This window comes from Borostomias antarcticus (genome assembly GCF_949987555.1).
Source record: "Borostomias antarcticus genome assembly, chromosome: 2".
Taxonomy (NCBI): domain Eukaryota; kingdom Metazoa; phylum Chordata; class Actinopteri; order Stomiiformes; family Stomiidae; genus Borostomias; species Borostomias antarcticus.
This window is the reverse complement of record NC_140235.1, coordinates 9,372,519-9,398,840: the sequence shown is the minus strand read 5'-3', so window position 1 is coordinate 9,398,840 and position 26,322 is coordinate 9,372,519. Positions and strand designations below refer to the sequence as shown.

Sequence of the window (26,322 nt, the reverse complement as noted above, 5' to 3'; positions counted from 1 at the left end):
CCGCCATGCCCACCACGCCCACCCCGTACTGGGCTACCCGGGTCACCCGTGGCCCAGGCTCCGCTGGAGGCCTGCAGACAGAGCAACGCTGCACCAGCTTGGAAGGTCACCACATACTGTATGTGTGGTGCAAATAGCGTTCTTCTTACAGAGAAACAACGATCAAAAATAAACATTTTTTGTTTACTTAACGGCAATGCTTGGACACACACACACACACGCATCGAGCAATCATAAATCACAGCTTGCATACACATACACATGTACAGGCGCACACACACACACACTTCCAACATACTGGAGGCGCAGTGTGAGTGCATGATTAAACACCCTCTCACCTCATGGCGGGCCTTTGTTTCCTAGCGACCGGCGATGTTTGAGGTCCCCACGGTTACGCCGTGCACGAAGCTACGATTGGTTAGGACCTGTCTCCAACACCTCAGGTGACAGACAGACAGGCAGGCAGGTGTAGACTGTTTTTTTGGGGGGACTGGTGACTGGACAGACTGCTTCTTAAAACTGTATCCAGCCGTGCCTCAAAGCCCTGGTAATATCACCCAGACCCACAGGAGATTTCCTCTCCTCTCTGTCATCCCCCTCTCCTCTCTCTCTCTTTCTTCCTTTCTCTCCTCTCTATCCGCCGTGCTCGCTTGTTCGCCCTCTCAGATTCAGGAGAGCTCTGTGCGCCCTTTAATTTCCCTGAGGGAACACTCTTTTTAAGTTATTTATCCATATTTGATTTCTCTTTTTCTCTGCCGTTGATGTCGCTGCTGTTAGGCTCATCCTTGTTGTTGTTGTTGTTTGTCCTTGATTACTGAGATGCTTTTTGAGGACCTTTTCAGTTTTGCGATGCTTTTCTTGTTTTAAGGAGCTCCCCTCAGACAGCTATAGGGCCGCACAGGACAGCTAGGTTACAGATGACGGAACATATTTTCTACTTAATTTGTTATTTCAATATGGTGTTCATGTACTGTATTCACTGGGCCTGCCAGATGTAGTATGTGGAACAACACGGTCCAGGCGAAGAGCAGCTCTGCTCTGTTGTCCCGTTGTCCAGTTGTCTGCTCTGCAACTGACCAGAGACCAGCCGCGCTGCTCTTGTTGTCGGCCCAGAATGATCGATGTTGCACAACTGCAGGTTAGCCTCGCCTGGTGTTGAACTGGTAGCGATGGAGCATTACTTCAAGTTTTCCATACCGTGTTTCAATGCCCCTCTCTGTACCTGTCACCCCCCTCGTGTCTTTCTCTTAATCTCTCTCCCTCTCTCAGACTCTGCCGCTCTGCTCCCCTACTATCTCCCTGTCCCTCCTGACAGCTGATTGTTAATCATTTCACACAACTGCCTGCTTTGTCCTCAAGTTAGGCTACTTGCATCGTCATGTTTTTATTTCAATTATGGTCCCCGATCGCCCCGGAACATGCAGTCATCAGTAATGATTTCATTACTGAATATTTCTGTCTGTGTTGATGGGTTTTTATCCCTTGAAGCAAAAAAAAGTGTTCTACTCTGAGACCACAAGACACAAAACACAGGCAGTATCTCATCTCCATGTCTCTGTCACTGTGTGAATGAAAGCAAAATAAATTAAGACTGTGTGTGTGTGTCCATGCGTGTGTGTGTGTGTGTGCATGTGTGTGTGCGCACCGACTTGAGATTCGCCTTCCCTCATAAGTACTATGCAAGTACAAACGAACAGTGAATCATTTGATCTTTGTTCCCTGAAAGAGTTTATTGTTTTTCAGTGAGAGGTCATGGAGCAGGCAGACAAGGCTGAGCTGATCCTTTGTTAGTCCAGTGAGTTAAACATGATACAGAACCGTTGTAATAAAAAGTCTGAGAGGTGAAATGCTGGCAGTGGTGATGTTGACGATGATGAACATTATGAGCATTTCATTATGGATCCTGCCTGACAGAAAAATATGCTCTAAACAGATATTAACCTCTGAACGCCCTTGACTACTGACCACTCTCTCCCTAAACCTTGGGACGATGCAGTCTGGTTACCAGTACAGAGAGTTGACATGAGTCCCACCAGACACTCCTAGGGCCTGGATCTGAACATGACCACACAATCACCTCCCCACCACGGGACCTGGACCGGAACATGACCACACAATCACCTCCCCACAACGGGACCTGGACCGGAACATGACCACACAATCACCTCCCCACCACGGGACCTGGACCGGAACATGACCACACAATCACCTCCCCACCACGGGACCTGGACCAGAACATGGCCACACAATCACCTCCCCACCACGGGACCTGGACCGGAACATGACCACACAATCACCTCCCCACCACGGGACCTGGACCGGAACATGACCACACAATCACCTCCCCACCACGGGACCTGGACCGGAACATGACCACACAATCACTCCTGTCAAAGACGAGCCTTTGATTCCTGTCTGTCCAGATTGGGTTTACGAAAAACAGAATTAAGAGACAAAAAGGATTTGTTCAACTCTGTAAACTACAAATTGTAATTGTACATAAATGTCTAGCCTTCTTACCTGTAACTAAATATAATTTTTATGCAATAAATTATATTTCCTAGTTTAACAAGAAACCTACAGTATGGTTGTGTCATGTATGCCAAGTCAACTTTCTATGAGGGGCCATGTGGGACTTAAATATTGAGATACACTCACTACTGAAACACTCACAGATACATACAGAACATTACAGTCATTTAGCTGATGCTTTTATCCAAAGTGACTTTCAATAATTGCATTTAACACAGGAAAAGCCAATGTACTACTACTTGCCAGAACTCACAAGTGCATCTCCTTTCTAAAACAAGTGACTAAGAGCATAATCTAGTGCTGAAGTGTTGTGTAATTTTCTGTGACAAAGTATTGTTCAGGAGGAATTTGAATGCCAATGTTCTAAGTTGAACCAAGTTTATTACGTACAACAACACATACAAGCAACACAATAACCACATACAACACATACAAACAACACAATAACCACATACAACACATACAAACAACACAATAACCGCATACAACACAGCCCACAAACAACACAATAACCCGTCTTGAGAAGGGGGCCGCAAACTCAAGTTGCTTCATGCAGACAGCAGTCTGTAATCTGAGAAATGGCGGCCCAGATCTGCAGATACAGTCAACATGTTTACAGTCACGATAGCAGCCTCGACATCTGAGTTGCTTCCAGGCCATCGCTCGCCCCCCCAGCCCAGGTGGATTCCTGTTTTGTCGACAGAGACGTGGTGAGGAATGTGCGAGCGAAGACAATGAAAGGCACTTAGTTATACAACCATAAGATGGTAGATGCACAATATTATTTTCTATGCAAGGAATGTGAAAACAAGCTCTAAATGGCCAAAACAACAATTTAATTTTAATTTAATTAAATTAGTTCAACTAAGGTCTAATATGTTAAAGAAGTTCAGTTAAGATCTAATAATACATAATTTCCATAACATGAGGGCAAAGGGCAAGAATAGCAATCTAAAAGTACAATAGGTGCTTAAGAGGGAGGATCGTGGTAGTACTTCTTGAAGAGGTGAGTTTTGAGGCTGCGGCGAAAGATGGGCAGCAACTCTGCAGTGAGCAATTCATTCCTCCACTGCAGGGCCAGGACAGAGAAGAGCCGTGACCATGTCGATCGACCGCAGGGGCCTTGGAGTGACGGGGCAACCAGTCACCCCAAGGTAGCAGAGCGTAGTGGTCTGCTACCTTGGGGCAACTGGTTCCCCGTCACTCCAAGGCCGCTGCGGTCGATCGACATGGTCACGGGGGGGGGGGGGGGGGGTCGGGGTGTAGGGTTTGACCATGGCCTGGAGGTAGGAGAGGGCTGTTCCTTTCATTGACCTGTAGGCAAGTACCAGAGTTTTAAACTGGATGTGAGCTGCTACAGAGAGCCAGTGTAGCGAACGGAGAAGGGAAGTAGTGTGGGAGAACTTGTACTGATGTTGGAGAGCAGGAATCTGCAAGAGCGTGTGAGGATGTGATATGTGCGGCGAACGACAGTTGGTCATCCAGGGTCTCACCCAGATTCCTCGCAGTCCGAGTCGACGTAACCACTGTCCTCAATGATGATGGCCAGGTCCCGGTGAGGGCAGCCCTTCCCCAGGAGGAACACACACACAAAAAGACACACACACGCACACACACACACACACACACACACACACCACACACACATACATACATACATACATACATACATACATACATACATACATACATACATACATACAAACATACTGGGATTAAAATAATATATATAAAAAATAATTAATACAGGTGCAAGTGTTTCACATATATTTGTATCAATGTTTCAAATGTGTAGGCCTACGTACGTTTTTCAGTTACTGTATGTGTACGCATGCTCTTCACATGTAGCCTATTTATACAAGTAATCTCAATAGGCCTAGTATGTGCAAGTCATAGTATGTGTGTAGGTAATTAAACTTGCAATGAAAGGTAGGATACTTCAGTTACCGGATTTCTCATCAGGCTTCTGATGTTCAGCTGTGGCTTGAACATCGATCAGCCCAGAGCTGGGTTAAACCGCTCCTCACACAGCAACGATTCACTCCTGCTGCTGGGCCGGGGTGTCAGGAGTAGGCCTGTACGCTGCCTCCGGCCTGAAATAACAAGGTTTACAGCAGGCTGATGGTAGCTTTTAGATTTAATTTAGTGTGCAGAACTTCTCCCTGGAGTTCTTTAAACCCTCTTATGAGCGAGTGGTGGTCAGGGTTTTTAAAATTCATTCCTTCCATTAATAAGAAAAGTCACTGTGAGATGACGGGAACGAGGTGGAGAATGAAAAAGCCTGCATAGGCAGGTTATTTGGACTGCGGAAATTTAATCTAAATTCTATTCAGTTTAGACTGCATGCACTGTCGCACCTTTCTCCTGAACATATGGGTTTGGGACTGATGGGCCTGTTTAATGATAGTGTGAGTTTATGGTATTAGGCTATAGTATTATAATATCTTTTTTGAGTTTGAGTTTAATAATTCTGCTTTGCAATCTTTACAAATTGAATTATTCATAATATAGGCCTACAGAGATACACAAATCACAAAGCATCCAATATAATCATATATAAACATCATGATAAACATCATTAAAACATTGTATAATTTAGAGAGAGTTAAAAAAAAGTGTGATGCCGCAGTTTCTCAGTCCATTTGTTCTGATCTGTGTGAGTGACAACTGACTGCTTTTCCTGAGAAGCCGGCCGGTCCTTTCTCCCTCGCTAGGAGGGGGGAGGCTGTGGGGTGGATGGGGAGGCTGATGAATGTCTTTGATTAGCCTCACACTCTTCTCTTCTAGTCTGGAGGTCTGGGAGGTGCAGAGGGCTGTTTGTGGACCTGGTCATTATTCTGACAGCCCTTTTCTGAACTCTGTCCATGGTGTCGCGTTGTTTTGCTGTCTAGCCTACAGCCCACCAGCAGCACATTCCCATATTCCAGACTTGGTCTGTTCAGTGTGTTATAAATCTCAACCAGGTTTTCTACAGGGAGCCCATTTCTTGACATCAGTTTCACAGCCTCGTCGGTGTGAATGTCCCCACTGAGTTGGTTGTCCAGGTAGAACCCCAGGTATTTGGCACTCATGACAACAGGAACAGCCTTGCCATCGACGATCAGAGAGGGCGGATGGGGAGGGTTCTTGGCGAAGCACATTCTCAGCTCCACTGACTTCCTGGCATTAAGGAGCATGTTGTTTGCATGTCTGCAACCCATTCCTCAAGCTGCCTTGCTTCCATGTCAGTCTAATGGCACGGGATAGCCCGCTGTCATCAGCATACCCTATGTCAAGTGTATCTTGAAAGAGATGTGAACAGATAAGGTGAAACAACGCCTCCTTGTGGAACGTCAGATGTAATATCTTTCCATGTGCATTGCTTATGCCGTTAGCCATAACCCTCTGTCTTCTCCCAGTTGTATAGCCGTGAAGCCAGGTGAGGAGAGTGGACATATATCTATACTAGTTCCTAAGAACATTGCTTCTTTTCATTATGAGAGTAAAGTAGGCTACATTCAAAGCTGCGCTGGGCTAGAACAGTGTGTCGTTCACAGTAATACATCCATGTAGAGGTCTTCACGGGTCGGGTAAATCCGAGAGGACCCGAACTGGACCCGAGACCCGTACGGGTCCGGGTCCACATTTCCACGCTTTTATTATGGTCAATTGGGTTCGGGTGGATCCGATTCTATTACCTCGGGTCTCGGGTCTGTGTCATTATGCGTAATACCCGAGAGAAACGCATGACGCGAATTCAGTGAGACCGCGGGCGCGACGCGAGCGGAGATATGGCAGCCACCACCAGTAGCCTACCTTGTGAAAAATAAGCTGAAAGAAAATGAATATAAAGAGGTAAAACCTAGTGGCAGCTTTGTGTAGCCTTATTTATTTACGGCCGTTTCATTTCCATGCTGCCACATCACAGCCTGACAAAACAGCGATTGATCCTGTCAAGATTGAGAGGAAATCGCAATTCCATCATAAAATACCCGATCCGACTCGGGTCTCGGGTCTCTGTCCTACTCCTGCTCTCAGACAAAATCGGGTCCGGTATACATATTTTAAAAAATGATCAGATTTAGTCGGATCTCGGAACAAATGTCTCGGGTCCATCTCGGTTTCGGGTCCACATTTTAGACCCGAGAAGACCTCTACATCCATGCTCGTTCCTAAAGCCAGTTCGGTTCGTTAGTAGCATGGATGTAATGTCCTGTCTTGCAGTGCCCCCTACTGGTGAAAGTGAAAACGTTCTTGCGTCACATGCGATTTGAGTTGTAGAGGACGCTGATGAATAAGAATAGTACCAAATAGTGAATTTATCAAAATATTTATTTAATTTCGATGATCACTGCATTCAAAACGAACATCGTACTCTTCTTTGTGGGGAAAAAAAAGAACTACCATTTACAACAAAGTGCAAAAAAACTGGGCTAGGCCTACTGAAGAATCTTCACAAAAGAGGGCATTCATCACTGCAGAGAAAACGTGATGATTCGAGTGTTCCATGCACACGTATTCTATCTAGCTTGTTCACACTGGGTTAGCCATGAATGGGACACAGTAGATTAGCCTACATCTCCTGTGTTTATGAAAATTAACTTTGAGAATGTTTTAAGAAGATTAATCGAAATGAACCTTTTCTGTAGATTCGCAGTAGCTATACACAAACTGAAAGAGGACTGATATGGCGTCTGTTACTCATTTCAACGGTGCTTCGCCACATATCTCAGCATATTGGCATGAGAAAGTAGGCTACTGTAGTTAATATGAAAACCAGACTAAAGATAGGCTACTGTACATCTTTTAAAACTAGCTCAACCGCTGTATTTTTGTTAATTAAAAGACAATAGGATTAGTGGTCAGTGAATAGCATTAGTGTTAAATTAATGAACAACAACTGGTGTTGTAATTACAACTAGTGAAACAAGGCCTGCATGAATAGAATAATCTCCAAATGGTTTGAGTTATTGATCTAAGGAGATGTATTTCTAATTGCTATATTATTTTTAATAAATTGGGAAATCCATTATTCCTGAAAATCAAAGTCATGTCATGATTAGAATAATACACAATTGGTTTGAGCTTTCTAATTTAGATATTGGCAAAGTTATTGAAGCAGACACTTTTTTTTCAGAAATGTATTGACATTTAATAAATTGGTAACATACTTTTTGTGAAAAAACTCTGAACCACTCCCCTCTGGCAGGAGGCTGCGGTCCATCAGGACCAAGACCTCTTGTCAGAGAAGCAGTTTCTTCCCGACTGCTACCAGCCTCATCAACAAGACTCGTGACCCCCTCTGACTCTGACTCTGCAGCACCACTTGCACATGACTTTTGATTTTATTGTACACAGGATCACACTACACATACAGAACACATCACACATATAGCCTATTATATAAACACATTGCACATACATGAACACACTGCACATGTATTATATAAAATACATTACACATATTATTGTATTTCCCCTTTACTTCTTGCACTATTATATATTTTGCACAGTGCTGTCATTATTACTGTCCCGTCTTGTTCTTGCACCCTGTCTATTGTTGACTATTTATTGAATGCACAAACAGTCCAGAAAATATACCTAGTATGCGTGAAAAACTACTTGGCTAAAACAAATCTGAGTCTAATAAAGATAGGAGAATTGGAAATCGTCCTGCCCTGCAACACAGGCTTAAAACACAAAAATATGAGAGAGAGAGAGAGAGAGAGAGAGAGAGAGAGTGAGAGAGAGAGAGAGAGAGGGAGAGAGAGTGTGTGTGTGTGTGTGAGAGAGAGAGACTCAATGAAAGAGAGGGATAGTTTCATAGAGGCTTAGCAACAGTGAGCTGTTCATCCCGTCTGATTGGTCAGTCTGCTTCACCTTGGCGTCGGTTAGCCCTGATTATCAGCACGGCAATGACCGTGCACAGGAAGAAGAACACTGCACTTCCTGTTCTCAGCAGGTAGAAGATTATTCTCTCAGACCTGTGCATGAAACAATATGGTTTCCAGACTTTATCATTCTGCATTCCAAAACATTTACATACAGTAGGAAGGTCATAAGCTGCATGAAAGGAGTTGCTGCAAGTTTTCACTCAACAGAATCTGCATATCATCATCAAACATCAAAAAGTTTTTCAAAAAGAAAAACACAAACAATGGAACAACAAATGCTTAACATGATTTTTATTTTATTTTATGAAAAGAGATATTAATGATACAACCGACAAGCAACTGTTGTGGGTTATTTGTGAAACCAATTTCCCCCAGGATGTAGGCTAGCCTACTGTACACAATCATTAGAGGAAATAATGAATGTGATATTACCCATATATTACACTTACACACACGCGTGCACGTGCATACTCAGCGCAGGACAGTATCTTAGCCTACTGACCTTGCCTCTAATAGGAGAATTCTCTGGTAGTGAAATTAGCACACAGTTTTACTGTAATCATTGTGTGTTTGTGTGTACAGACCTTTGGTAATCATCTGTATGGCTGTTAGCTCCTATGGTCCCAAGGCATGTGGAGAGAAGGGTTGTGTGTCAATTGTCAAATGTGTCTTGAGTTTGGAGCTTGTGCTGCCGCAAATGTACAGTAAGAACTAATGTACAGTAATGTGTACAGTAATGTACACTGATGAGGCAAGCACATGAAACTTGTTAAGCATTTAATCTGTAGAAAATATCTAAATCTTTTTCAAAGTAAGGGGGTTGAAGAAATACTTAGAGAAAAAAATCCTCATCCAGTTACTGAATGAATGAAATGTAGACAAAACACTCCTTACTCTCTCTCCAGGATCTTAGCATTGTGACCTTACCGGTGTTGGTGGTTTCTTCATTGACAGTGATGTGAACAGGCATTTGCAGATCTCTCACTGCACACCAGTACCAGCCTGTGTGTCTACGTTTCAGTCCTCTCAAAGTCACTACCAGAACATTTCCATTGGTTCGCAGCAGTTCCACTGACACACGTCTAAACTCCCAGAATCACCATTCACACAAGACCCACCTAACTGGCACCACTTCATAGCCCCAGTGTTACCATAGTAACAACGTATAGTGGCCTCAAGTCCCTCAACTGCCGTCACCTTTTGTTGATCCACATAGAGACGATCAGAACCTGGTGAGTGAGGGTCACAGACAGATGAGTATCAACGTTCATATGATGAATATAAAAAATCTGAGCATGATATTGACATAAAGTCACCCATGTTATGCAGTATGATGAGATAAAAGTACAGTAAAGTTTCCTCATCCTCTGGACTAGGATAGATGAGATAGAAGGTCATGTACCTACACTGAGAGACTGATATGTACACATAAGACCTCACATCTCGTCCCTCTTTCTCTATAGCATACCAGTAATCACCAGAATCACTTATCTGGAGGTCAGTCATGGTTACTGTGAAGATGTTCTGCATGACATCATCAGAGATTGAGGTAATTCCAGTGGTCTTAGGGTTATCAGTCCTTACTACATAAGAGCAATGATTAAACAAAGATCCATGGCACCAGTATTTCACAAAGTTTCTGTATTCCTGATCATAGAGACATGGGATGGTGATGGTCTGTCCTGTCTTCACAGAGACTTGAGTCACTGAGGATAAAGCATATATTCCTGCAAACACAGAAAACATGGTCTAATTTCTTATATAACATTGGTAAAGTCATGCTGCTTATAACTTCCTTGAATATTCTGTAGAATAATGCCATTTCTCCTGCTTGACACTAGAGAAAAGTACATTCATAAGAGAAACCTCATGATTAATGATTTATAACTGAGTTTACTCGTTTAGTATTTACACACAATTGCTAATGTATTCAAATAGTGTACTGTACATAGATTTAATTTAATCAACATAATAAACTAGGAGACTTTTTATAGATAATAGTAGGCTACTGCATTTGATTACTATAACTATTCTTTCTATTTTTGTAAATACTACAAAAAAGAATTGCAGCAAACTGCAGTGGTTTCACAAACTCCAGAGCATCACACCGTGTACAAGGATGACTCATTTCATTATTAAAATACCTTGATATCCTGTTAGTGAACATTGCAGTATAAATCAAGTTGAGCTCACTTACCAGAGAGTGTGGAGGTGATGAGTAGGATGTACAGAGCTGATAGGAGATCAGGAGCCATAAGTGGATGAGAGAGTGATTGTGATGATGTGTTAACAACCCAGGAACCCAGCAGACTGAAGTTGTATTTCCTGATCCACACAGACATCTGTACAGTACATCTCTCTTCCTCCTTAAATAACACAATCAGTGATCCTCATGTAACATACCAGTCAGTAATTTGTTATGGTGTAAATCACTTTGACATTGTCTCACAACGGAAAGTGCTTTCTAAATAAAATGAATAATAATAATAATAATAAATAACTGTATTCGTATAAGTGCTTTACAACAGATAATTTACATGCATGGAGTGCTTCACACAAAAATAGACATACATGAACAAAAGGCAGGAAAAAGAAGATGGAAGATCACAATAAAAGATAAAGATAATAAATCTTAAAATACAACAATTTAATAAAATATTGTACTGGAGATTTTAAAGGACCACTCTGGTCTAAATATGATTTGATCTCCTTAAGCGTATACGGAAACCATGGAAACTCTTCAAACGCTCTTCATCCTGCTGTTTCACCAGTATATTTAGGGACTGATACTCATGTAGAGACTTTCCAGAAAACAGGCTGTCACCTGTCTGTGCCCCTGTCGTTTGTGCCCCTCAGAGACTGGCTGAGTGGTCAGCCATATCAAACTGGTCTGTACCCCTCCTCCCTGTGCCTGTTGATTCCAGAGGTCATATCAAGCTACAGTAGAAAAATAGTGTTCATTGAGAGAGATGGAGAAAGAGGGATAGAGTGGGAGCGCATGAGACTGAACATTGAGACAAAGGAACAAAGAGGATAGACAGGGCCTGAGAAGCTGCAGATATTTAAATATTGAAATGTCTGCTTGAAATTCTCCATTGCAAAACAACACAAGCAAATCATTTACTGATGCAACATCACAACATTTTACCACTCCCTATTGATGTAATTTATATGGTATATGTTGTGATCGTCTATTGTAAGACACTGCCGTGAATTGATGACAAAACATTGTTTTGAGTCTTACAAAATGCCTGCCCAACAATCATTCTTGCTATTGTACCTTTATGTAAAGTGTTGTCATATGTTTGTGAACATAGTGGTTCTTGCTCCACACCGCAAACTATGGCTTTGGTACATTACGCATTAAGGTGTCGAATGACTCAATTTCTGATGAAAGATCTTATGCCACTGCCTGGTTACTTCCTCTTTGTATGTAATCTGAAGCAACACAGCTGGCAGGTGACCTGACACAAAATCACACAGCAGTCAGAAGAACCAAACAATGCCTTCATTGCGGTCAAAATATGCATACATATTTTGACCGCAAAATGAGGGTCGGTGGTTCGAATCCCAGCTCCTCCTGTCCACATGTCGAAGTGTCCTTGGGCAAGACACTGAACCCTAAATTGCGCCCAATGAGCAGGCTAGCACCTTGCATGGCAGCTGCCGCCATTGGTGTGTGAATGTATGTGTGAATGTGTGAATGAGTGGCCATTGTAAAGCGCTTTGGATAAAAGCATACATACACATACATGAATGACCTGTCTGGCCATTTGTTCATGCAGTTCTGTTGTGTTGTCCATCCGTACATACATACATACATATATACAGTTCTGCATTGTGTATTAAATGACAGACCGGACCTCTGCTTGCTGGATGACAGTTGATTTATTCTGCATAGAATAAGAATAGAATACAGCTGTTATACTGTGAGTCTGGCTGGTGTGTGTGTGAATGGGTGAATGAGAGGCCTTAATTGTAAAGCCCTTTGAATAGAAGCGCTATATAAGTGCAGTCCATTTACCATTTACCAAAGAGCCAGGTAAGGGCAAACTAAGAATCAACAAAGCAGCTGGCCCAGACAACATCAGCCACAGGAATGTGCAGGACACCTAACTGGAGTGTTCCAACACCTATTGATGTTGTATAACGCCCACCAGACCACCTTGGTTGCTGGAGGAGCTTGATACTTTAATCTCACACTTCCCTGATGATGGGTCGGCACTCATCCTTCTCGGCGACTTCAACATCCAGAGGGAGAAATTGGAACTCTCTCTCTTTCCTCTCCTCCTTTGATCTTCACCTCTCCTCTTCTCCTCCTACTCACAAAGCCGGCAGCCAGCTGGATTTCATCTTCATTAGACACTGTTCCATCCCTAACCTCTCTGTCACTCCCCTCCATCTCTCAAACCATTATTTTATGTCCTACTCCCTCTTCACCTGTAATTCCTCCTCCTACACAGATGGATACTACCCGTAGCCACCTCCGCTCGCTCTCCCCTACTGACCTTTCCTCTTCTGTTACCTCCGCCCTCCCTGCCCCTGAATGCTTCTCTCTCCTACCCTCTGATACTGCCACTGAACTTCTCTCCACTTTTTCCTCTTTTTTGGACAATCTGTCCCCTCACCTCCAGGCCAGCACGGCCAACTCCACCTGCCCCTTGGCTGTCGGACTCAGTGCGTAGGCTACTGATAGATGGAGCCTGAGAAGAGCTGAGCGTAAATGGAGAGAAGGCAAACTCCCAGAGGACCTTCTTAACTTCCAATCTCTTCATTCCATATTCCATTTCTATCTGCTGCTAAAGCCATTTTATTCTGCTCTAAAATTCTAACCTCCTAAAAAACCCTTTGAAACATTCTCTTCACTACTCCAGCCCCCACCTACTCCTAATTCCTCCCTTCCTCCGTGCACGCCCTGCGCCAGGAGTGACAGCAGTAAAGGAGCAGTCACTCACCCGATCCCGGAACCCGTGCTTTCCTGCTGCAGCCCTCCTAACCTGCACTTCCTGTCACTTCCCCTGGGACTCACCTTAGAGCGTTCCCCGTGTAAAGGAGTAGGCTGCAGTGAACACACTTATGGCACGGCCCCTCTGGGTCGGCTCTGCCTGCTGCAGCCCTGTCACCTCCCCAGAGACTCACTTCCCCCGGAGGCAGTTGTACAGGACAGCATTGTCACCATGTAATGTTTTGCTCCTAGTGTATAGTCTTGTGTTAATTGTCCTATTCTTCCTTGTGTTTAGTTTGTGTCCCAGTCGCAGCCTCACTCCCCGTTACCTTCTGCATCCTTGTTTCCTTTGCCCTCGTGTGGTGGGTGTCCTGTGTTTGTGTTCACTCCTCTTTGGCGCCCCCTGTTGATGTTTGGTGTTTTGTAGTTTGGTTAACCCTTTGTTTCCCTGACTTGTGTTCTGATTAGTTTCACTCATGTCTTGTTGTGTCGTCGCTCACCTGTTCCCCATTCCTTGATTGTTCTCCTGTGTATATGAGCCCTCATGCTTTCCTCTGTCGGCCCATTGTTCTTGCACTGTTCTCTGTGGTCCTGATTGTTTGATTGCCTGCCTTCGGGTCCGACCTTCCGCCAACACTTCACCATAACATCCATGTGAGGACAGACTTCTTGTGCAGGACATTAATCGCGTGTCCAAAGGACAGATGCATGTCAGTAAGGAAATGGCTCTATAGCTACCTACAGACAATAACTTCCTGCTTGTGTTTTGGTGTTAATGCCCCCCTTAGAGAGAAGCAGAACTAAGTACAGTCTACGGAGCTACAGTAGTATTTAAACAACTCTCTTCATTGTCTTTGTTTCAAGTTAATAAAACTATTTGTATAGCACCTTTCACAAGCAGACAGAAGGCAAAGAAGTGGACATACAATTGAATTGAAGTTTAATCTCAGTTATTCATCCATAGAAATGAAGTCATACATCTATTTCATACAGACAAAGTATGTTCCATGTTTAAAGTGAGATATTAAGATAAAATCTCAAAAAGACAGGGAAATCAAATGATCACCACCACTCTTAATTTGACCTTTGCATTAACAAGGTTATCCAGAATACTCAGCTTTGACACATTCTTAAGTACTGTAGCTCTGTTGATCTAGGATTCTTCTCTGAGACAGTCTAATACAACTGTCATGTTCCTGTAACAAACCAATGGACATAAAGTCAGGTACTGTAGATCCTGTCCTACTGAGATCCCCAGGCATGTTCCAAGACTGTAGGCACCAGATCTGACCGCTGGTGCGTCTCTGGAGCTGAGGACCCAGGGACTGCTGTGCTGCTGCCACCTGCTGGAGAGATTAGGCACACTTCAAAATGTTGTAGATAGATGATCAGACAGACAGACAGACCCTGTCTAGTTGACCAGGGCTGCGTTTCCCAGTTACGATGTACCTTGGCGATGTACAACACTTCTTAAGGTATACCTTGGTGAAGGGACAGCTTTTCCTACGAGTGTCTTAGACTATCCCTTAGTGGGCGTCTTAAGATACATTGTTAGGTACATTGTCAAGTGTTCTCATAATCATTCAGATTTTACCCCAATCTCATATAAACAAAAAGGAAGCTATGCCTACTAAAGCTCATCTGCTAATCTATTTAAGAGTCAAGGCGAGACCTTGTGATAGTTCCATTTCATACATTATAGTCTACAAAATATAAAATAAGGAGCATTTATTGGGACATCAGCCTAGTCTGGGACTTCTTGAAAGCCTAGGGAAAAAATTATAATGATGATAGCTAATGATGATGATAGCTAAATGGGTGACTGATTTTGTTCAGCCGGTGTTCTGAAAAGTTGGCATATAGCCTACCTCCTCAGGATGACCTACCACCTATTATGTTATGTTCAATTCACGGGTAGAGCATCCTGTCAGGTAGGAGACGTTGATAGGCATTTCAAAATGTCTTATATGACAGGATACGCTACCCATGAATTAAACACAATATTAATAGTAATGCAGCCATGATGTATACATGAAGCATAAGTTGGCTGTGACACAATAAATAGAAGGGGACCTGAATTAATTACCTACTGTAGGTCAAGAAGGCCTTGTAGCAGATTATGGACATGACAAATATTCTACAGACCATATTGTGAGACCATCTCACTGATGAGGCCTGATAAAGGGACATCCTTCTCCCCCCATCCCCCGCGGTAATAAAGCCAGAGCACATTCCAAGAAAAATCTCTGAACAGCCGACTCACACAGTGAGACAAAGGAATGACATTATCTTTCTTGTTTCTCCCAACTATGTGATGCAACCACCATGAGAATAAGCCCTGGGAATAAAATATGGGCATTGATGCATTGTATTTGTAACCAAGTGTTACTGTGTGTTGTAGATAACTGGTCATATGCTGCTAAATCAACCTAGCAATGTTTGGTATCAATCTGAAGCTAAAATCATGAATCAGTAGATTATGCATGTTGGGGATATGTAATATGTTGAAACCATAACAGGGATATTTGATGATTCCAGGCTCCCCTTTTATGACGGGAGAGGGGGTCACTGTGTGACCAATTGGTGCTGTCTATGCAAACAGGACACACCTCAATTTCTGGCCCTTTTTAAGTAGGGACCAGGCACTCTCACTCTCTCTTTCAAGTTCTCTCAACTCTCTCAGGTTCTGTGTTCTCCGAGTAACACATGACCCCAGGATCCAAGCTTGTGTCTGATTTATGAAAGTCAATCTGTATCCGTGGAACTGCTGAACTGCTAGCTAAGATCTCTGTAGTCGACACCAGAGTCTTAGGAAGTTCCACAAACTCATCAAACGATCCACCTCTGGCGAGACCAGAGGTTTTGAATGAGACATTTGTAACTTTGAAACTCTGAACCATTTTAGTTGCTGTACACCGAGCAGCGCTGAGATTGAACGCTAACCTCCATGAACTTCAACGTTTGCGCAACAGTCTACCATCACTGTTTCAACGGGAGGGCAGGCGCGCTACACCCTGCATCAAACCGAGCGACTGACGATCAGTCACGTGCCTCTTCCCTTCGTCGAGCCAGACAACACCTCCGGACACCTCGCTGAACACTACCCGTAAGGTTGACATCCTGCATTCTCCTTTGATGTGGTGTCATGCCAAGTGTTGTTTAAGCTTAGAGGATTTAGGATTGGCTGTGAGAATCTATGACATCATTCTTTTCATTTCTGCTGTGTTTTCATATTGTCACGTGTTGTTCCATCTATTATTTAATTGTTTTCATATTATTTTGATAATTAGGTGGGCTAACTTACAGAACTCAGCCCCTAAGTGGGCTAGAGACACACGGTCTTCACCGGTGGAGTCAGGTAGGTGGCCCGGAGAGGGGTACACTGTCCCCGACTGGCTCTGACCTGAGGGGGCGGAGTCTCACCACCACGCCACTATCCACGCCACAGGCCTCACAACTCAGCCCCTGAGTGGGCTAGAGACACATGGTCTTCACCGGTGCTGGCGGGTAGGTGGCCTGGAGAGGGGTACACTGTCCCCGACCAGCTCTGACCTGAGGGGGCGGAGTCTCGCCACCACGCCACTGTCCACGCCACGGACTCCACAATTCAGCCCCTTAGTGGGCTAGAGATGTATGCCAAAGTAAACTGGCCTTCTCTGTCAATACGTCGGCATTAGCCCTTGGTATGTTTATATCTACAAAGCCATTTTGGGTAAACTTCCTGTCTACTTGTCTTGCTTCCTAATTAGAAAACAAAGTTCTTATGGGCTACATTCATAGGCTTATTTGTTAATGGCTGTCCCTCAGTATAATTCTGAACTTGGCAAGAGGGCCTTTGGAGTTTGTGCTCCATCTACTTGGAATAGCCTGCAAGTTGAGCTGAAACTACAGGATACAGTAACTCTTAATGAATTCAAATGTATGATAAAGACTATCGAATCTGAAACCATAGGTAATTGTAAATGCTTTAAATGACTAGTGTTTTTTCTTTTGCAACTTCTGTGTATTTGAAACCTGTATTGTGTATCTGAATGTTTTAACCGTTTGTTGTCACTCTTGTATTGTATTTTAATCTCTGAGTTTTTTTTATCTGGTTAAATAAAGGTTGAATGAATAGATGTGCGCTATATTGCAACTCTCCTTTTCAAAAGTATAATTTTGCTCTAATCGGGCTAAAACTATAACGGGATGAATGGAGCGCATCACTAAGGAACAGCTTACGATGGGTTCAGACCGCCCTTAGGAAAGTATCCCTTAAATAAGGTATACCTTAGCCTAAGAAGGGAAACGATGTGCCACCTAGAGGGAGAGTTTACAACGTATCTTACAATGAACATAGCACTACGATTGCTCTGGGAAACGCAGCCCAGGTCTATATATACTCACTGTAGGCAGCACCTCTGAATGTTTGAGTAAGGGGTTAAAGTGCAGCAATCGAGAAGGCAAGCATGGACATCTGTCAGGATATGTTTACTCACTGACCTCTCTCTGTTAGTGAGTTAGTGTTGTGAACATCATCATCAGCTGGTGCAGAGGCCTATTGGAGAGAAGGAACCAGGCAGAGGGAGGTGCTGGTCAACAGGGTGTCATTTAGACTTCAGACACACTCTTATGATGCAAAATTAAAGACAGATGCAGTTGGTGTTTTAAATGGATGGTCATTACTACCTTATTCTGGGCCCCGCTGTTGTAGACAACAGAACTGTAGGTCACACTATTGTCTGGAGGTTGGTCCTAGTGAAGCAAAAACATAGAACAAGTTAGTCACACTCATCCTCACTGCAAACATACCCTCTATTTGACCCTCTATCTATATGGTAAAAACAGGCACCGTATGAATGTCAGTGGCAGCGAACAGGGATTAATTTGGACTTCAGACACATTCTCTCGATCTCTCTACCTTGAATGACAGAGAGAGATGGAGTTGCTCTACATATTTGTAAATACAGTAGATGTCATTATTACCTTATTCTGGGCCGCATCTTTGTAGACAACAGAACTGTAGGTCACACTGTTGTCAGGATGTTGGTTCTGCTAGTGAAGACAAAACACAAAGCGTTATTTACTTTATTTTTACAGTGCACATTAATCATAATTTCAGTAAAAGTTCTGGTTTTAGCCAGCTGGCTAAATCTAAAGCGTAGTCCTCACACAACATTCTCACATGCCATTAATGCAAACATGAATTTGAGCGTGCAATGTAGAAATACAGTATAAAACGTGTACCATGTTTACCCGAGTCCTGCACTGCTTAGCAAACACAGTACTGTAGAGCACCTCTAGGTCTTTCTCACACTGACGGCTCTGAATGAAGAAGAAACACACTTGACATGGACCTCAGATCCACCTCAGATTCACAGAGGAACAAGAAAGATAACTGCTATTGAGGGAAAGATGACAGCTTTACCAGCTCTCTGGTGGGTTGCATGTTACTGTATGTTGGTTCCTGCTCAAGATCAGAGAGAGGCTGCAGTGGAGAAGGAGAAATAAGAGAGTTTGAACACCTAAACCATTCACTTCTCTGGTAATGCAAGTGGAAAACTCACAGAGGATAGTGTACCTTACTGTACATCTATTGACGTGAAATCAGTCTGCAGGAATTGTCTTTGGGTGTTGAGGTGTGTTTTGATTGGAGGGCCTAACAGTTACAGTTACAACACATTCCATTACTGTATCTTACCACTGGGCTGTTCAGAGCCTGGTCCTTAGCCTCTTCTGAAATGAACAAAGGGAGGTTACTCTTACAGTAGCTGGCTTTAATATCAAATAATACAGTCATGTACAGTACTCACTGAAGGCTTAATTTGATATAAAGCAACAATACACACATTTCTCTGCAGACATTTAGGATAATATGAATTGTCAGTTATAATAATGTACAGTATGTTATATTATGATAGTCACAATAATGCTGTTTTGCCATTTAGTCATAATCACTGTCATTCAAAGTAAACAATACTTACTACGTCTTACCAACATCCTCCATGCAACCAAGACTCCAGCCATCAGCAGCACCAGCAAACTCAGAGGGATGAGCAGAGCTTTCAGCTCAAAGGGACTGAAGAAGGCCAGAGAATTAATCAGCATTCAAATAAAGTCAGTCTAGCGATGGAGTTCACATGAATCAGACACAGATACATAATATTCCCTTAGGCTATATTGTATTAGTCTTTAACAGTCACTAACAGGACGGACAAGTTGACCAGATGGGCGGGGCTCTATACTGGGGATCAGCCTAGACTCAATGACTGGAGAGAAGAATGCTGGCCAAATTGAGGGCCATCATGGACAATGTCTTCCACCCTCTTCATCACACCCTGGTCAGGCAGAGGAGCACCTTCAGCAGCCCGGTGCTCTATGGAGCGCTTCCGTCACTGGCGTACCAGAGGCCCCCGCAGTGTGGGGGAGCCCCGGAGCTTAGGAAGCCCCACTAGATTTTTTTTCTTTACATTTAGCCTCTTAGATTTCCAAAGTCATAACGGGAACAGAATGCAGAGGCCGGGCCCCCTTCCCTTATATCTTGCAAGGCACCCCGTCAAGTGTATCATTCTAATAATTATTTGCTCACCTGTGATAGGGCGAGCCGGCTGATCATAAATGCTCATTGGCAGGCTGGGCAGCGTTGAAAACAAAGCGGGAAGCATTGCTAATTTAAAGCTCAGTGGCCTACGTGAATTGCTTTGCCGGTAAAACTAATAATGAAGCGCAAATACCCAAGCGGTGCTCAGAAAAACAAAATGAGAGAGAAAGCCGAACAGGAGAGGGCAAAGCTGCCAGAAATAACATCATTGTTCCAGGAGGCAGCAAAGGTAGACTCTAATAACTACAACACATGTAGAAAGCAGCTATTGACTGCAGCCTCTGTAGCCTACAGGATTTTTGTAGACAACTTCTTTTTTTATATATATATATATATATATATATATATATATATATATATATATATATATAGAATATTTTGTAAACCGTTCCATTGTGTGAACTCAAATGACTATAACGAATGTTCTACAATACCTTCCTGTTATAATAGCCTAATACAGAGCCACTTGTTTGTATTTGTCAATGATGCCTGCAACAATAAACCTTTTTTATGCGTGGCTGTAAGCCAGCGCACCATAGATAGCATTTGTCGGGTTGTCACTCCCTCCCTCCCTCCGTCCCGTTGTTGACCTGCATTTCTATGTTGCCACCACAAGAGGCAGTGGTCCCAGCTCACAAAAATAAATACACTGACATCACACACTTTCAAGTTCCTTGGTAGTGTAGTGGATAAAGCATCTGACTCCAATTTGGGAGATCAGGGGTTCAAGACCCCGGTGGGGAAGATTTTGGGAAACAAAACCCACACCCTCTGCTAGCCTGTGGGTCTATTCTTACGTTTACTTTCGGCTTTTCCATCCCTCTGCCTCCCTCCTTTCACTCTCCTTTCCCCTTTTTTTTGGAAGTACTGGAGAGATTCCATAGGAACTAAAACACTATGACATCGCACACTTTCAAGTTACTCGGTAGTGTAGTGGATAAAGCGTCTGTCTCCCATGCAGGAGACCAGGGGTTTAAGACCCCGGTGGGGAAGATCTTATTTTTAAGAAAATGTACAGTCTGTTTTGCAGATGAATTAACTGTGTAAAACTGATAACAGAAACTGGGTGACCAATTAAATGACCAATTACAAGTCCCATTGATATACTAGACTTGTGCTTAGGCCTACTGTTATGTTTCTCTGTGTATGCAACTCTGTTTTGTTTTCTGCTCCTCCTGTTCTCGGCCCTAATCCCAGTAATTCATAAAGCATTTTAATAAATATTGTGATTTGTGAAATTCTACCTACAGTATAGGTGTCTCAGTAATTACTCATTATATATTAGGCTATACTTTGCATGTATTTACAAGGTAAATGTTTAGTAATTGGGGGACTATGAAAGGAAGGGTTACCAAAAATATGTTATAAGTTAATTTAGCAATAGAATCCATAAGCCCAAGGCCAATGGGCCTAGAATATAGACAATAAACTACCGGTGGAATGGAGTTGGAGCAATAGCGGGAGCATTTCGGATTACTAGCGGACCGCTGTCCCTGACACTAATAAACCGCCAGAGGTCCGCTTGCCATTTGATGTGCAAATGTAGGTCCGCTAGTCTTGTGTTATATTCCGCCGGAGGTCCACTAACTCGTCCATCGGGGACCTGCTATAGGTCTGCTAGCCTTGTGTTGTCTGGGTTTATCCCTCACCTCTGTCCAGAAACAGAAGTTGAACCAATTGCAGCAAAATAGCTAACGTTACAGGAATCATCAGTGTAACTGCTACCATTAATGTTATGGAAGCTGCTGCTAGTTGTTGTGAGCTCATGAGCTAACTGGCTATCCCGCTCTTATTGTGCTGGATTAGGATTGGAAGCATTGGAACTGATGTGTCCAGGGGACAAGACCTATCTTAATTTATCAGACAATATTTCATGTCATTTCAATTCACAGCTATTTCAGTGGCATGACTAGCTTCCGTCCTACCAGTCCTGAACAGAAACAAGCCAACCACGCACATAAGCCAGGCTGGACCTGGCCTGGTTGTCATCCCTTCAAGCTAAAATGATACTTCTAATTGTTGCACTATTAAAATAGCATTAAAATAAAGTTAATTCTATACACAAAATTACAATCAGTCATCTAAATATTAATGTCGACATGGTCATTATTTTGCACCACTGTTGCCACAAATAACAAATATCCAACTTAATAGCTTCAAGTTCATAGATTTCAAATTATTTTATGTAGACCTATCAAAAACACAATCGCGCCCACTTGCGTCCAAATTGCACGCTTTACCACTGTGCAATCCATATGCCAATGTTGAATTATGCGTGCAATCCATAGCCAAGCAAGACCGGAGTGGAGCCAGTGGTCCACATACCACGAATGTGCAGAGGAGCGGGGGCAGCGAGCACTGAGCAATTGCGAGAGCGCGCCCGCTCAGCGCCATCTGAGTAGCTCTACTCCAGGGTCCAATTTCCTAAATTAGCCTGATCCCTGTGTCCACGTCTAACCCCTGTGTTGACATGGATGGTGCTTGTGTACACTGTAAATAGCAAGGTAGCTAGCTAGCTAGCTGGTATTAGAGCTGTAACTGTAGCTAGCTAACTAGCTAGCAAACGCATATCTTGACCAACGGAGGATACATCACACAACACACTATAGGTCATTTATTTTAGAACGTTTCCCAGGATGTACAAAGACATTTAGTCTAGTAGGAAGGAGGGGTTCCCATGCACCCGAGGGACCTGTTGTTGTAACCCGTTTTTTTCAGACCCTAAAGGTGTCTACTTAAGATTTTTGCTTGTTGCCCAGATCAACTTATGTCCCATGGGGTCTGTTTGGCGGCCATTTTGAATTGATGTCCATGCGAATGGCAAAAACGCCAATTTTCATAACTCCTAAACCAGACAACATAGAGACAAATGAACAGACTTCAAGTAATTTTGACACCAGGAATAAAATGGAAAGGTCACTGAAAAGGTAGGACCACTCTTTAATGCTGAAAATCAGCTCAACTCTGAATAGATCAATCAATCAAAGGTCAATGAGTGATGTGGTCAGAATAGGTGCACAAGACCAGACAGACAAAATCCCTTTTTCTGTCTTTTCTCACCCCTGATCTTTGCCATACGGTTTAGGCCTCCAAAAGATTGGCTCAGCGGCCCGCTTGTTGCATGCCACTCTGTAGTTCACCCTCTGTATATGGGGAATAAGTGCATCTTGGCATGGAGGCAGGCGAGCAAAATAGATGCATGTGCATGTGATGTCACAGATGGAACTCAGCAGCAATGTGTCTTTGGCATTTAGAATGTAAATTGCCTATATTAGTTTTGCCACTCAGTTTACATTCTAATTGCCATATGAGGCCATTGTAACATCACGTGTGCATACTCTCTATAGCTAGTGGTTAAACAGTAAAGAATGAGTAGACAACGGAGTAGAGTTTCTAAGTATTTATTTAGATTATTGGTATTAGTTTTTAAAACTTTTTGTTTTGGCTAACACCAAAGTTAAGTAAGGGAACCTAACCACTATGTAATTACATAGCCTAGGCTAGTACACCACTTGTGATTTTTTTTAATTTTATATTTACATTTGATATTTCAAAAGAAACAACCATTGTGATCACTTTGTGACAGATTGATGATGAGATGGACAGAGATGACGACCAGTGAAACAGGGTTTTGTCTTCAATTAGCTAGTATATGACTGCCATCTACTCAAGAGTTTATTTTTCAGCAATAAAGAGTGGTCCTACCTTTTCAGTGACCTTTCCAATTGATTCCTGTTGTCAGAATTACTTGAAAAAATGTGTTCATTTGTCTCTGTATGTGGTCTGGTTTAGGAATTATGAAAATTGGCGTTTTCGCCATTCGCGTGGACATCAATTCAAAATGGCCGCCAAACAGACACCATGGGACATTAGTTGATCTGGGCAAAAATCTTAAGTAGACACATTTAGGGTCCTAAAAAAACAGATTACAACAACAGGTTCCTCGGGTGCATGGGAACCCCTCCTTCCTACTAGACTAATTAGAGGAAGTAGTGGATGCGTCAACAGTGCTAGCATCTTATTGACCTTGCCTTTTATTATTTTGTGCAAAGGAAATGTAAGATCTTAGCATTGTGACCTTACTGGTGTTGATGGTACCAAAAAGAAAAATTAAGGGATTTGGTTTCAGAGACTATCAACACCAGTCGCTAAGATAGTATCACAAACATAGTTCTCCTCCATTTAACACATGACAATGATTAGCCTACAGTTAAACTATGTGCTAATTTCACTATCTGAATGAAGTCTAGATACGATAGTCCTTTTAACAGAGGCAAGATCAATAAGACGCTGTCTAGCGCTGTTGTTGACAAGTCTTCTACTTCCTGTAAAGCCTGTGTACATCCTGGGGGAAGTTCTATAGTAAATTATCTATAGGGTAAAGTCCCTATCAAACCCACGTACCAGGTGGTGGTTTCTTCATTGACAGTGATGTGAACAGGCATTTGCAGATCTCCCACTGCACACCAGTACCAGCCTGTGTGTCTACGTTTCAGTCCTCTCAAAGTCACTACCAGAACATTTCCATTGGTTCGCAGCAGTTCCACTGACACACCGTCTAAACTCCCAGAATCACCATTCACACAAGACCCACCTAACTGGCACCACTTCATAGCCCCAGTGTTACCATAGTAACAACGTATAGTGGCATCAAGTCCCTCAACTGCCGTCACCTTTTGTTGATCCACATAGAGACGATCAGAACCTGGTGAGTGAGGGTCACAGACAGATGAGTATCAAAGTTCATATATGAATATTACAAATCTGAGCATGATATGGACATAAAGTCACCCATGTTATGCAGTATGATGAGATAAAAGTACAGAGACTCTAAACAGAGGTTTGCTCCATCCTCTGGACTAGGATAGATGAGATAGAAGGTCATGTACCTACCCCGAGAGACTGATATGAACACATAAGACCTCACATCTGGTCCGTCTTTCTCTATAGCACACCAGTAATCACCAGAATCACTTATCTGGAGGTCAGTCATGGTTACTGTGAAGATGTTCTGCATGACATCATCAGAGATTGAGTTAATTCCAGTGGTCTTAGGGTTATCAGTCCTTACTACATAAGAGCAATGATTAAACAAAGATCCATAGCACCAGTATTTCACATAGTTTCTGTATTCCTGATCATAGAGACATGGGATGGTGATGGTCTGTCCTGTCTTCACAGAGACTTGAGTCACTGAGGATAAACCATGTATTCCTGTAAATAGAGAACATGGACTCATTCATTTCTCATATCACATCAGTTGGAAGTCATGCTGCTTATGAGCACTGTGTAATGCCATTTCTCATGTTTGTACAGTATGCATATTCATAAGACACCTCTGTATTATAAGTGGATTTATAAATGCACACAAGTGCACATATATATTTACACACAGTTGATCATGTATTCTAATGTGGATTCTTTACATACTGCAGATTGGCATTGCATTTAGTCTACATCAGAAACCAGTAGTCTTCTTCTTGGTACTCCTTTGCATTTGATTACTGGAACTATTTTATCTATTTGTGCATAGAAAGTGCAACCACTAGAAAAGGAGAAGTGCAGCAAACTGCTGCTGTTTCACAAACAAGGATGACCCATTTCATAATTAAAATACCTTAATGTCCTGTTACTGAACATTGCAGTATAAATCAAGTTGAGCTCACTTACCAGAGAGTGTGGAGGTGATGAGTAGGATGTACAGAGCTGATAGGAGATCAGGAGCCATAAGTGGATGAGAGAGTGATTGTGAGGAGGATGTGTTAAGAACCCAGGAACCCAGCAGACTGAAGTTGCATTTCCTGATCCACACAGACATTTGTACATCTCTCTTCCTTATAAAATTATGCAATGCATCAGTAAGGCTTATGCATCGTAGTTTATGGTGTAAATAATAAACAAAATTTGTCATTTGACTCTATCTATATGCCACCTGTCTGAATTTGTATGTTGTTGTTTATTTTCCATCTCTGGTGCATTCAAATGGTTTGTTGGTTCAAATACCCAAGCTGGGTAGATTAAAAATCTGTCAATGTGCCCTTGAGCAAGGAACTGAACTCTTAACCGTGCCTGTAAGTTATGTACTGTACTGTATTAGAGTAAGCCTATCTGTTCAATGTAAAAAATAACACTGTAAAAAATAGTATGTAGGAGCACACAGGGCCAGTCTTAAAGATCCTAATCACAGCACAAAGGTATTTTGAAAGAAGCATACTGATGATGTCAGAGTGCTGTGATTAGTTGATCGCAATGTTGGTCTAGGAATACAAACGCTAATCCTAAATCGTTTTAGATGGCCGTGCTGATCCAGGAAGTCCTCACGTCATGTGCATCCTCACAGCTGGGAATGTTGTGGGATGGGTTTTTATATGGCCTACACAATTAAACACGGG

The 26,322-nt window shown here is 42.8% G+C and overlaps 1 protein-coding gene across 1 annotated transcript; it reads right to left on the bottom strand.

Annotated features, from left to right (window-relative positions):
* Positions 1 to 1,502: 1,502 nt before the first annotated feature.
* Positions 1,503 to 25,658, bottom strand: LOC311329583 (CMRF35-like molecule 3; the record flags this gene model as incomplete). Its single annotated transcript, XM_084461458.1, has 4 exons — positions 1,503 to 1,507; positions 24,558 to 24,635; positions 24,905 to 25,099; positions 25,601 to 25,658. 4 exons carry the CDS (start codon positions 25,656 to 25,658, stop codon positions 1,503 to 1,505), a joined length of 336 nt encoding a protein of 111 aa, XP_084317584.1.
* Between the last annotated feature and the right edge of the window lie 664 nt (positions 25,659 to 26,322).